At 49.5% G+C, this 13,335-nt stretch overlaps 1 protein-coding gene across 6 annotated transcripts in view; it reads left to right on the top strand.

Moving 5' to 3' along the window:
• Positions 1 to 13,335, top strand: part of ARID1A (AT-rich interaction domain 1A) — an 85,324-nt gene that overhangs the window by 50,770 nt on the left and 21,219 nt on the right. For 2 of the 6 annotated variants that reach the window (XM_027965461.3, XM_060410639.1), the window contains exons 5-18: positions 1,140 to 1,380; positions 1,647 to 1,739; positions 2,295 to 2,462; positions 3,174 to 3,486; positions 4,804 to 4,949; positions 5,038 to 5,147; positions 6,347 to 6,556; positions 9,186 to 9,393; positions 10,553 to 10,685; positions 10,854 to 11,029; positions 11,357 to 11,507; positions 11,595 to 11,726; positions 11,810 to 11,903; positions 12,375 to 13,266. In XM_027965461.3, coding sequence (XP_027821262.2) covers positions 1,140 to 1,380; positions 1,647 to 1,739; positions 2,295 to 2,462; positions 3,174 to 3,486; positions 4,804 to 4,949; positions 5,038 to 5,147; positions 6,347 to 6,556; positions 9,186 to 9,393; positions 10,553 to 10,685; positions 10,854 to 11,029; positions 11,357 to 11,507; positions 11,595 to 11,726; positions 11,810 to 11,903; positions 12,375 to 13,266 — 3,067 coding nt within the window. The remainder of the gene's footprint in view (positions 1 to 1,139; positions 1,381 to 1,646; positions 1,740 to 2,294; positions 2,463 to 3,173; positions 3,487 to 4,803; positions 4,950 to 5,037; positions 5,148 to 6,346; positions 6,557 to 9,185; positions 9,394 to 10,552; positions 10,686 to 10,853; positions 11,030 to 11,356; positions 11,508 to 11,594; positions 11,727 to 11,809; positions 11,904 to 12,374; positions 13,267 to 13,335) is intronic. The other 4 variants (XM_027965463.3, XM_027965460.3, XM_027965462.3 and 1 more) reach the window with 4 other exon arrangements.

Genomic DNA, 13,335 nt, shown 5'->3' with positions numbered 1-13,335 from the left:
GCCTGTGGTGTTGCCAGAGAGTGAAATTGGGCTGGGGTGGGGATACATTTCCTGGGGTGAATATCTTCCTTTTTGTTTTTTGGCCGGGCCACATGGCATGCAGGATCTTGGTTCCCTGACCAAGGATCAAACCCATGCCCCCTTTTGTGGAAGTATGGAATCTTAACCACTGAACTGCTGGGGAAGTCCCTCTTTTATTTATTTATTTTTTTCTTTTTCCGAGTATTTTTTCATATTGAGGTCCTAATTGCTGACCTTGGGGTTTACTGACGTAGCATCAACTTTGTAAGAGTGAACTCTTTACAGTTTAATTCAAGACATAATCCCTAAGCACAACCCCCAAATAAACACCAAGTTCTCACTGAAACATAAAACTAAAAAAAAAAAAAAAACTTGGTTTGTTCAGTTGGCAAACATTTGTTCATCCCTGTTATTGGCCAGGTGTTAGGAATGTAGTCCCAGGCCTTCTTGGCAGTTAAGGAATTGTCTGTGTAATATATCCCTTTCTTACCTCCTACCCCTTATGTTTTAAAGTATGGCAACTTGGAGTGAGTTCTTGGTAAATGTAGGTTATAATAATCTGATGCAGAGGGGATCTGTGAATGTTGCCCAAACTTGTTAACATTTTCTTATAGCTCCTGGTGCCATGCTGGCAGTGTTGTAAGTTTCCCGGTTGGAAGAGAACTAAAGGCTCCCTGAAAGAGCTGCTCTCTTATGACTATAGAAGTTGGGGCTGGGAAAGAAGATGAAAGTACTCAATCTGCCTCTGGTGGATAGACCAGGGGTCAGCAAACAATAGCTTGTGGGCTGGCTACTTGTTTTTATAAATAATATTTTGCTAGGGCACAATCACATCCATTTGTTTACGAATTGTCTGTGACTACTTTTGTATGTACTCTGATGGCCTGAGTTGAACGGTTGTGACACAGACTGTATGGGCTGCAGAGTCTAAACTATTCTGTATCTAGCCCTTAATAGAGGGTTTGCTGTATGTAAGCTCTAGTATCATGAGTACATAAATGTGTGCCGTGTATTTACTTGGCTGTTTAAGGAAAATATTAATCATGTAATAGGATTGTTGAACAAAGAATCTTTCTGCCTCAAAATTGCTAATCCATATCCTTGTGTATATGTTCCAGGATCTGTCTGGTTCAATAGATGATCTCCCCATGGGGACAGAAGGAGCTCTGAGCCCTGGAGTGAGCACATCAGGGATTTCCAGCAGCCAAGGGGAGCAGAGTAACCCAGCTCAGTCTCCTTTCTCTCCCCACACCTCCCCTCACCTGCCTGGCATCCGAGGCCCCTCCCCGTCCCCAGTTGGCTCTCCTGCCAGTGTTGCCCAGTCTCGCTCAGGACCACTCTCGCCTGCTGCAGTGCCAGGTACCATCAAGTGCTGGCCTCTGGGGAAAGGGAAGGAGAACTGCCGTGACCCCCGCATGATATTAGGGAGTCCCAGCCTTCCACTGGCTGAGAGATTCCCTTCAGCGTTTGAAGAAAGGAGATGGGAGCCCCTTTGCTGGATCATCCAGTGTATGGGATCCTGGGAGGTTCTTGGCCTTCCCAGAGGCCATTTCTACTTCGAACTTAACCTGCTGACTAGGATTTCCAGGTGTAGCCGTGACTGGCTTATTTCTTTCTCTCTGGAGCAGGTAACCAGATGCCACCTCGGCCACCCAGTGGCCAGTCGGACAGCATCATGCATCCTTCTATGAACCAATCAAGCATTGCCCAAGATCGAGGTGAGAGCCTGGGCTTCAAGGGAGAGGGGTGGAGGGCAGAGGCAGACCTTCGGTTGATTGTCTCTGCAACAGCTTTTGGAGAACTATATGACCATGAGGCTTAGGACAATCTCAGCAGCAGGTTGTGAAGTTAGGATGGGCTTGGCCATCTTGGTGGCTCCAGAATTACATCTCCCCGCAGCCATTTTTGTTGGTCATGTGTTTTGATGGATTACCCCTCCATTGTGCCCTATTTGGTCAGCAGATACTAAATACTCAGCATCAGATCTTTACCCTGTAAATCCTACAGCATTTATCAGGGATTTGGGGCAGGGGTCATTGCCTTTTTTTTTTTTTCCCCCAAACCTCCATTTAGTAGAAACAGTTGGTATGCCCTGGGTTAATGACTGTGTCACTTTTGAGGGTGCCTAAAATAACACATAATTATACAACAAATAAGAGACTTCATGTAAGTATTTGCTAAAGAAAATGTAGATGGTGAAGTCCTAGGATAAGGGAAAGCATTCGTTCCCATGGTACTGAGATAATAACTATGTGGACACTATCCACAAATAGGTTACATGCAGAGGAACCCCCAGATGCCCCAGTACAGCTCCCCCCAGCCCGGGTCAGCCTTATCTCCACGTCAGCCTTCCGGAGGACAGATGCACACAGGCATGGGCTCCTACCAGCAGAACTCCATGGGGAGCTACGGTCCCCAGGGGAGTCAGTACGGCCCACAGGGTGAGTATACGGCCCGGGTAGGAGTACATGGGGTGAGACTAGAAAAGAGTTCCTTGGTTGATACGCTGCTATCTGGGTTATAAGAATAGAACTACGTTTGCCTTAAATCTACCCAGGCCAGGCCTTAAAGTAGAGCAGGGCTGCCATCATGGGAAAGTCCTTGAATCTCTCTGAGCCTCTGTTTCATCTATAAAGTGGGGATAAGGTAATTTAGCCCAAGACAGAGCACAGACACTTAGTAAGTGGTAATTACTGGTTATTAATTTTTATTTTTTAGTAAATTAGTCCCAATGGAATAGATCTTTGCTCAGAATCAGCCCTAGATGGATCTCAAGCTGAATTTCTTAGGCAGAGCATGGAAGATGAGTATGTAGAAAGGGAAGAATTCTGGGAGTTGAAGGACCTGGCTTAGCAGCCTAGCCAACCTTGCCTGCCAGCCAGCCTTGCCCTGTGCTGTGCTGTCTTTAAGATGAGGGGCAACTGAGGCCTGGCTTTATACACTCCTGCCACACCCTCCTTACTTTTTTTTTAATGGACTATGAGGTTTTGTTGTTCTTTTTTTAAAGAGACCATGAAATTGGTCTCTTTCCAGACCAAATATTGAATGATTCCCATTGTTTATGTCTTTAGAGTTTTAGAGTTGAGCATTATTAATGAGTTGCCAGTGAGTCACTAACCAAGTCTCTGCATCTTCTCTCCTTCCCCTCCCAGGAGGCTACCCCAGGCAGCCAAACTATAATGCCTTGCCCAATGCTAACTACCCCAGTGCAGGCATGGCTGGAAGCATGAACCCTATGGGTGCTGGAGGTCAGATGCATGGGCAGCCTGGCATCCCACCTTATGGCACACTCCCTCCCGGGAGGATGAGTCACGCCTCCATGGGCAACCGGCCTTACGGCCCTAACATGGCCAATATGCCACCTCAGGTTGGGTCAGGGATGTGTCCCCCTCCCGGGGGCATGAACCGGAAAACTCAAGAAACTGCTGTCGCCATGCATGTTGCTGCCAACTCTATCCAAAACAGGTAAGGCCTGGGAAGTGAAGGGGGACGGTAGTGCAAGGAGAGCGTTTCATGTAATTGGGAAGCAAGCATTTAATCTAACTGCAGAGTCATTTAGGTCGTGGAGATACTTCTGGACCTAAACCATGTTGTCTTGGTAAATAGGCATTTTATTGAGAGCTCTTTAGAAAACCAGGTTTCTTTACAGTGAAAAAGAGCAGAAGTGCTGACTTGTAAGCATCTCAGATTGGTATCGGACATCATATGTAAAGAAATGTATAAAGTATACGTTCCTTTGATTAGTAAAATAGGTCTTCAGAGTTTATTTCTTCTGCCAATCCAGCTCCTTGGTTTCCAAAAATGTTTTTAATGATGCACATGATTTGGGTCTGTGGCGTGGGAAATGGAGGATGGTGAGGTTGTGGTTTGCCATCTCTCTTACTCTTCTGTGTGGTCCTTTGTATTTGACTCTGGTGCAAAAGTGCAGAAGGCTCGTGTGATTTGGTTTGTGACTCCAACATTCATCTCTTCCTTGGCCACTGGCTTCAGTGACTGTGATTCTACTGTTTCTGAAGGCTCTGTCTGTGTACCCCATTGTTGATGCTGACAGTTCTTAAAGTGACTCTTAACTGGGATGTTGGTGAACAAAGGGAGACCAGGGTAACTGAATAAAGAGAGGTGGGTTTGGTAGTACTTTAGGATGATAGAAACACAAAGTTTGCAGTAGGCCCATCAAGGAAGAATACAAAGGGGTGTTCCCTGTTGGCCTAGTGGTTGGGATTCTGGCTCTCACTGCCATGGCTCAAGTTTAATACCTGGTCAGGGGACTGCGATCCCACAAGCTGTGCAGTGTGGCTAAAAAAATAAATAAAACTAAGGTTTGGGTTTTTTTTTGAGGCATAGTTAAAAATGCACAGCCCCTCCAGGTGCTATGTTGCGAGTTTGGTTGGGGTGACATGACAGAGTAATAAAACTGAGCATTTAGTCTAGGCCTTTTGCCATAGCGAGGGCCCCTAAATGGAAACACAGCTTGACTTTGGAGATGCCTTAAAGGGAAGTAGTATTTAAGAGACATAGTTAGACTCCATTCTTCAAGGAGTGCATCCTTTAAAATTGAGCGATGATTTCCTTTTGGGAGCTTAAACCCTCTTAGAACTTTCTGTGGGTGGTAGAAAATAAGAATATCTATGGCGTGGATATAGTTTGTGGGACCCATAAGACTTTCCCTTGTAAGCCTAACTAGGTGATCTTGGCTCACACAGCCCTGTTTATCTCAAGTCCTAATTTGAAAGCTTAGTGTCTCTAACTCTTGTCTCTCACACTCTGCATCTTCTTCCTTAGGCCACCCGGCTACCCCAATATGAATCAAGGGGGCATAATGGGAACTGGACCTCCCTATGGACAGGGGATTAATAGTATGGCTGGCATGATCAACCCTCAGGGACCCCCATATCCCATGGGTGGAACCATGGCCAACAATTCAGCAGGTAAGTCATAGGCATTGCTCACCCCAGGGATTTCTTCCAGAATGGTCTTTGTGTCACAAACCCATCGGACTTTTCTCTCCTTTTGTAGGAATGGCAGCCAGTCCAGAGATGATGGGTCTTGGGGATGTCAAGTTAACTCCAGCCTCCAAAATGAACAACAAGGCAGATGGGACACCCAAGACAGAATCTAAATCCAAGGTAATGGCTTATATCTTGACTCCTCAACTTTCTGTCCCATCCTTTCAGTGATAGGAAGGAAAAAGAAGAGAGGGTGATTAGACCTCCAGCCTTTTATATGACACCGACTAGATAATCTTGGCAAAGGCTGCTGTTACCTCTTCTTAACCATGAAGGGTCCCAGGATAATCGTTCATTGAATTAGGTTTGAGTTAGCCCAAGGGGTCCTAATGTAAATAACACAGTGTTTTCTCATGGCTCTCTGATACGGAGGAAATGCCAGACTGGCAGAGTAGAATTCTCTACGCTGTACTCTCTGAAACTGTGACCCCTGTCCTTATGCACTGATAGATGACGTATGTCATGGGTGACTGGTTGTTGTCTTCCTGGACCTTCCTGGACTCAGAACAGCAGGATTGGTTGGTGCCCTATGTTCCATAAAGGGGGAGAAGAGGCAGGTGGGCTTTGGGTCCTTGACCTCTCTCAGGTTGGTCCTGGGTGTGCTCTCTGTTGGGCTGTGTGGCATTCTGGGGATCTGCTCAGTATTTGAGTCATTTAAAATATTTCTGCCCTTTGTCATACCTCATTTTCCCTACCTTATAAAGTAGGGGAAATAACAATCATAACTGCCACCTCTTGTGGACGTTCACCTCTGGCTTCCAGACCCTTTTAGTCATCCTCATGTCTTGGATAGTCATCCAAAGCCATTCAAGCAGAACCCTTCCTTTCTTGAGAGGAGGAAAAGTTCCTTTTCATTTTAGTCTATTGTCTCAAGGTCATATTTTTGAGTTTCTTGAGTTCTCTGAAACGTCTGTTAAAGCGTGTCCAGGCTCCTGGGTAATGGTGTGGGTGTATCAGTGACACTGATGTCAGGTGGACAAGGGTTTGACTCTCAGTCCTGCTACTGAAACACTAGGAGATCTTAGGCGTGGCCTCCTTGGTGCCTGCTGCCTTAACCTTTTAAGAGAAGGATGATTTGTAATACCTAATGTGTAAAGGCCTCTGGCACAGCACTCAATACCTAATGTATAGGCAGGGTTAGCTTGCTTTCTTTACAGGAAGGTCTAGCTCCCTTTTGGTTTTTGTGAAGGCAGGGCAGATGTGAGTGACCACCCCAGAATGAGAAGCTTTACTACTGCCCTAATCAAGGGGCTTCTGAGACCCCTAGCATAGGCTTTGAATCTGACCAGTTCCTATGAATCTTGACCTGCCCCTTCCAGAAATCCAGTTCTTCTACTACAACCAATGAGAAGATCACCAAGTTGTATGAGCTGGGTGGTGAGCCTGAGAGGAAGATGTGGGTGGACCGTTATCTGGCCTTCACGGAGGAGAAGGCCATGGGCATGACAAATCTGCCTGCTGTGGGTAGGAAACCTCTGGACCTGTACCGCCTCTATGTGTCTGTGAAGGAAATTGGTGGATTGACTCAGGTGAGTGCCTGGCACTTGGCTCCCCCTGTGGTTTCAACAAGCCTTTCTGTAGGTACTCAGTGGCCTCACTGGTGCCATGCCTCCCACAGGCACATCACCCTCCCCTGCTCTCTGAGTCACATACTGACAGGCCAGGGAGCCCAGGCCTTCCAGAAGACAAGGCCGCAGGAGGAGGCTGAGGTCTCCATGGGTAGCGTGAAGTATTAGCATTATTTCACATGTTCCCAGAGTCCCCCTGAGTTGCAAATCGGGGCAAGTCTATGAGCATTCTGATTCCATGGCAGGCAGTTTGGAGTATGAGACAGACAAGGGCAAGATTCAGAGAGGGGTCTGGTTTTGAATTCTTTCTTAGCCACTTACAACCTGAGTGACCTTAATCAAGAAGTATAACCACTCTGAGCCTTCATTTTTCTTATTTGTAATGTAGGGACAGTGTGTATCCTGCTAGACTCTTGAAAGCTGGAGATAATAATCAAACGAAACTTGGAGCAAGATTTGTGCCACGTAAATTGGTCTGCAGGATGGTACAAGGGAAGCCAGAATAGAAAGCTTCCCAGTGGAGATGGGACTTCAAGAGCTATTAAGTAGAAATAGTTTATGAAGGAAGTAGTAGGTGGGAAATTGTGTTCAGTTACTCTGTATGGGAGACTTAAATGAATGGATTAATCTCCACTGGAAACCCGAACTGAATACCACCCTGAGCCTTGCGCCTGCCCTGATAGCTTAAATCTTTATTTTATACTCAGCCCGAGAGTCAAACAGGTGAGGCAGTCCTGGCAGACAGCCCATCGTGCCTTGCAAACTTTCTTCCTATGTATGTCCTGTAGTCATCATACCAGGAGCTTGCTATTGGATCTGAATGTGCAGCTGAGCTCAGGGGGATGCATAGTGGGAAGGGGTGGACTCCAAATCTTCTAAATCAGAAGAGGAAAACAGCTGTCACCAGCAGAAGAGAAAATGATTGGAATGAAGCCAACCAACAGTCAGTTATGAATTCCTTCTCCCTCAGGCTTTATTCCCCTCCCTCACGAAAGGAAAACAAAATAAAACAAGACACGTGCACACTGCCACATAACCAGCGTGGGAAGCAGAGCCCCAGCAGGCTTCTGAGGTGACCCTGGGTTCATTGCTGCCCTTCTCCCTGGTGTTGAGTTCTCATAGTCAGGGCACTCCTACGTGTAGAGAAAATGGGCATTGGGTTAGGTTTGGCATACTTTTTTATTGCATGGGCTTCTGGATTCACCGGACCTAAAATGAGGTATAGAGGGAGTCCCAAAGCCCAGGGGTCTGACTTCCAGTTTCCAAAAGGTTGCCAGCCTTTTAGATGCTGTGATGCGATTGAACTCTAAAGACAGTTCAGAGAAGACAGAGTGGTGTTATGAGTTAGTTTGTGAAGGCTCCAAGAAGGCAAAAGATGAGTCCTGAGCTCTTCTGAAGGATTAACAGGGTCTGGGTCAAGGGAGGAGCTGTTCCAGTTGACTAGCCCTGATGGCATGAAGATGGGAAAGGGTCTGGAATATACCCTACCAATGCCACCTCCAGCCTTCCAAGTCTCAGCTCAGACATTGCCTGCTATAGGAAGTGTTCCTGGTCATTTCCCCTCCATCTAAACTGTTCCTTCCTTTGCTTCCTTATCACTCTTGTCTCTGGTGTCATAGGTACCATATCAGCAGGTGTCAAAACATTTGAATTCCCTGTGGATTGGGACTGGAAAGTTGGTGTTTGTAGCCCTTGAGAGACAGGCTTATCACATGGTGGATGAATAAATATAAGAATACCTCAAGGGGAATTCCCTGGTGGTCCAGTGGTTAGATCCTGCCACTGCAAGGGACACAGGATCGTGCCCTGGTCGGGGAACTAAGATCCTGCATGTTGTGCAGCGCAGTCAAAAAACAAATACGTGAAGAAGGAATCCTGCCTGGCTAAAGCAGACAGACTGATTGTAGGGGTGGGAGACAGTGTGTTCTGAAGCTGAGGAAAGGAAGCAGAGCTCTAGACTGGTCCCTGGGAAGGTAAAAAAGAAGTCATGGGGCCTAAAGCATCTCCTGGACAGTCAGGACAGTGACTGCTGAGGGCAAGGGGCTTGCAGTCATACGTCACTGAGATGCGGGAGCAGGGACACAAGAATGTCAAATTTGCAAGAAGCCCCACACTGAGAGGAAAAAAAAAATCAGATATGAAAACCCCCAGTTTGACAAAGTAAGTCAGGCAGGGTGGTTGTTGATATTGCCACACATCTCCATTTTATAAAATGTTAGTTTTTATCAGTGCATGTAAAATATGATTTGGATCTGATGGTGCTTTGCACATCGTTTTTCAGCAGTACACTTGTGTAACGCAAAGCACATACCTTCTGAATTCTGATCTCTCTGACTAATAGTGATGTAGAGTTCGCCCTATTTTGAATAAGCGCTGTCTGACAGTTGCAGTGATCTGCTGAGGGTAGAGGGAAGCCATGGATTTCATGTTGGCTGTGTACTATCCACCAAGCAAGGGTAACTTCTGTGGTTAACTGAGAACTGTGCTTTTACAAGATGAATGCCTGGTCAGTCGCCTGATGGGGTTCGGGATATGTGGGCAGGAAGGCCAGATGGAAGATGCACCCCGACTCTTGTGGTTGGTTGTACAGGTCAACAAGAACAAGAAGTGGCGGGAACTTGCGACCAACCTCAATGTCGGCACCTCAAGCAGTGCTGCCAGCTCCTTGAAAAAACAGTACATCCAGTGTCTCTATGCCTTTGAGTGCAAGATCGAACGGGGAGAAGACCCTCCCCCAGACATCTTTGCAGCTGCTGATTCGAAGAAGTCCCAGCCCAAGATCCAGCCTCCCTCGCCTGGTAAGGATGGGGTGAGCAGCCTCACCAAGGCTCACCCTGCAGGGGTAGCATTCCAGGGCCTAGGCTCCTCATTCACCAGTAGCCGCCGCCAGGGATGTGTGCTCTGTCCTGTCCTGTGACTGAGCATAACAGGTTGGCAGGCTGAAGAGCGGGCAGTGGCACCTCCCTTGGGAGGTAGTTTGCAGCAACCCTTAAGTTTAAATTTTCATTGTGCACCTGGCGCCTTGCCAAATGTTTGTAAACTAGTGAGTGGGAGGGACACTGAACAAGTCGGGAAATCTGACAAATAGCAGTGAGGCAGGCCATCTGGGAGCCTTGGCCCACTGATGTCAGCGCCTTAGAATGCTGCTCAGACTAGAGCCCTGAATTCCCCAGGGAGTTGAGATGGCAGTGAATGGGAAGGAAATGGGAAGGAGGGCGTGGGGTGGGAATATGAATGGAGCACTCTGCCGGGAGCGCCTCTGCCCACCCTCCTTTCTGAGAGGAGGATGGGGTCTGGACAGGCATGGTGAGGGAGGAAGGCCAGGGCTCCTATAAGGTGAGTGTGAACACATGTGCCCTGGGGTTGACCTCCGAGGGTGTAAGCAGTGCCTGAGATGACTCATCAGCTGGGGAGGCCCAAGCCGCGGGGTATCTGCTGCTGAGAATGGTAACTAATGGAAGCGTTAATTACTGGTACTGTGCTCATCAGCTTTGGGGAACATTCGAACTGCTGGTGACATTGGGTTAGATGCTTGAGAATAGGAGTTCCTAGGTTCCTACAGTGCTCTGCAGGTTTGGAGTAAGAGGGAACCTCGCCAACCCAGCTTTCCAGGGCCTCTTAAGGCCCTGGCAGCTTGTGTACCAGCATTACAACGTATAATAGGTTAGACAGGGTCCTTGGGAAAGTAAAGAAAAGGAGTTGGGAATCTTGACAGAGACTCACGTCATCACCAGCATGCTAATTAATGGTCTCCAAACGTGAACAGCAGCGAGAAGAGATGGAGCCCTGAAATTCCCTTCTTTTTTACTGGCCTTGCAGATCTCCTGCTGAGAAGGGTGATTTAGGTTTTAAAGAACCCTAGTTCTAGCCTTTTTAGTGTTCCTCTTCAAAGAGATCCTAGGGCGTTTGTGTGTTTCTACGAGAGTTTTCCTGCTCATCCTGTATCATTGTCCACAGCGGGATCAGGGTCGATGCAGGGGCCACAGACACCTCAGTCAACCAGCAGCTCCATGGCAGAAGGAGGAGACCTGAAGCCACCAACTCCAGCATCCACACCGCACAGCCAGATCCCCCCCTTACCAGGCATGAGGTAAGGCCAGGAGCAGGGCCAGGCGGCCTGGGGGGCCTGGACAGGGTGCACGAGGTCCTGTGCAACCCAGGGTGTGACCCTGCTTCTCCAACCAGTGACTCCCATGTGACCTGCGTTATTGGAGGAATTGCTTTATTTAGGGTCTAATTGGCTCCCTTCACTCTTGAGTAGGAGCAATTCGGTCGGGATCCAGGATGCCTTTCCTGATGGAAGTGACCCCACATTCCAGAAGCGGAATTCCATGACTCCAAACCCTGGGTACCAGCCCAGTATGAATACCTCCGACATGATGGGGCGCATGTCCTATGAGCCAAATAAGGATCCTTACGGCAGCATGAGGAAAGGTGACCAACTGCTGTTGGCCTTCTGTCATTGAGGGCAGGGCCAGGGCATGGGAGCGTTGGAGTGGCTTAAGGTTCTTGTTGCTCGTCACGCCATCCCCTTCATCCTCCTTTCTTGTCCTCTTCTCCCTGGGCTCACGCATCATCCTTTACAAGTACATGTTCTTTGCTAGTTGGGGCCTTTCTAGATCTCTGTTTCAAACCGGTCAGGAAAACAGTTGGAACAAACCTGAACTCTGAAGAGGGTCTGGGTCTTTGGGGCAGGCGAGGCAGAGGTTGCTCGGCCCACTGACCCACCAGTTTACTTACTGCCTTCCCTTTCCCTCTCAGCTCCGGGGAACGATCCCTTCATGTCCTCAGGTCAGGGCCCCAATGGCGGGATGGGGGACCCCTACAGTCGAGCTGCCGGCCCTGGGCTGGGAAATGTGGCAATGGGACCGCGACAGCACTATCCCTATGGAGGTCCTTATGACAGAGTGAGGTAAGCATGTCCCCCTACCCCCACCCCGTCCCACCCCAACACCCCACAGCTATCATGGACTCAACCTGCTCTTCCGATTTTGTTTAGGACGGAGCCTGGCATAGGACCCGAGGGAAACATGGGCACTGGGGCCCCGCAGCCGAATCTCATGCCTTCCAACCCAGACTCGGGGATGTATTCTCCCAGCCGTTACCCGCCGCAGCAGCAGCAGCAGCAGCGGTGAGTAAAGCCTGGTCGCCATGCTGCTGTGATTCAGGCTTCCCCACTCCCACCCTGATCGTCCACTTCTCTCCTGCCCACAGACATGATTCCTATGGCAATCAGTTCTCCGCTCAAGGCACCCCTTCCGGCAGCCCCTTCCCCAGCCAGCAGACCACAGTGTATCAGCAGCAGCAGGTAAGGAGGGCAGTGGGTGGGCTGACCCACAGGTTCCCCCAGGAGCCTTGTCAGCAGGCCGAGTTGAGGAGTCCCTTTAGATTCCTTGGCGTTCTTCTCCCACCCCGACAGCCAGTTTTGTGTGAAGAGCCAAGCCTTCAGTCTCTTCTTCCCCTGTTTGGGGTCCAGGCCCATCTCCAGTGCTCCACGAGGGTTAGGGTATTTTGTATTTTGATTTTTGAACCTTTCTACATTTTTCTGCTTAGAGCAAGGGAGAGCCAGAGGGAATAGAGAATGATTCTTGCTTTCAGAAGGAGCTTCAAAAGATTAACTCGTAAAGGTGACTCCTTTGTTCCCGTGGAGTCTGTGTCCCCTCTCCTAGAGGGCCAGAAGTAAGCCCAGCACGTGTCTGGTGTCTCATCTTAGCAGCTGTGGTCTTGCGTCCCTGAATGCAGAGTGTTAACTTTCTCTCTGCTTCTGTCCCCGTCTTAGAATTACAAGCGGCCGATGGATGGCACCTACGGCCCTCCTGCCAAGCGGCACGAAGGGGAGATGTACAGCGTGCCGTACAGCGCAGGGCAGGGGCAGCCCCAGCAGCAGCAGCTGCCCCCCGCCCAGCCCCCGCCTGCCAACCAGCAGCAATCTGCTCAGCCTCCCCCTCAGCAGGACGTGTACAACCAGTACGGAAACGCCTATCCTGCCACTGCCGCCGCTGCTACTGAGCGCCGACCAGCAGGCGGCCCCCAGAACCAGTTTCCATTCCAGTTTGGCCGGGACCGTGTCTCAGCACCCCCTGGCTCCAATGCCCAGCAGAACATGCCACCGCAGATGATGGGCGGCCCCATACAGGCATCGGCTGAGGTTGCCCAGCAAGGCACCATGTGGCAGGGGCGCAATGACATGACCTACAACTACGCCAACAGGCAGAGCACAGGCTCGGCCCCGCAGGGCCCCGCCTATCATGGCGTGAACCGAACAGATGAAATGCTGCACACGGATCAGAGGGCCAACCATGAAGGCCCGTGGCCTTCCCATGGCACACGCCAGCCCCCCTATGGTCCTTCTGCCCCCGTGCCCCCCATGACAAGGCCCCCTCCAGCCAACTACCAGCCCCCACCAAGCATGCAGAATCACATTCCTCAGGTATCCAGCCCCGCTCCCCTGCCCCGGCCAATGGAGAACCGCACCTCTCCGAGCAAGTCTCCATTCCTGCACTCTGGGATGAAGATGCAGAAGGCAGGGCCCCCAGTACCCGCCTCGCACATAGCACCTGCTCCTGTGCAGCCCCCTATGATTCGGCGGGACATCACCTTCCCACCTGGCTCTGTTGAAGCCACACAGCCTGTGTTGAAGCAGAGGAGGCGGCTCACAATGAAAGACATTGGTAAGGAGACCTCCTTGATTGGGTTGCTTAATCTGCCTCTTTACATCTGGTTCAGTGTTCTCTCTCCAT

The sequence above is a fragment of the Ovis aries genome, chromosome 2, assembly GCF_016772045.2.
Source record: "Ovis aries strain OAR_USU_Benz2616 breed Rambouillet chromosome 2, ARS-UI_Ramb_v3.0, whole genome shotgun sequence".
NCBI lineage: Eukaryota > Metazoa > Chordata > Mammalia > Artiodactyla > Bovidae > Ovis > Ovis aries.
This window is presented reverse-complemented; position numbering and strand designations above follow the sequence as displayed.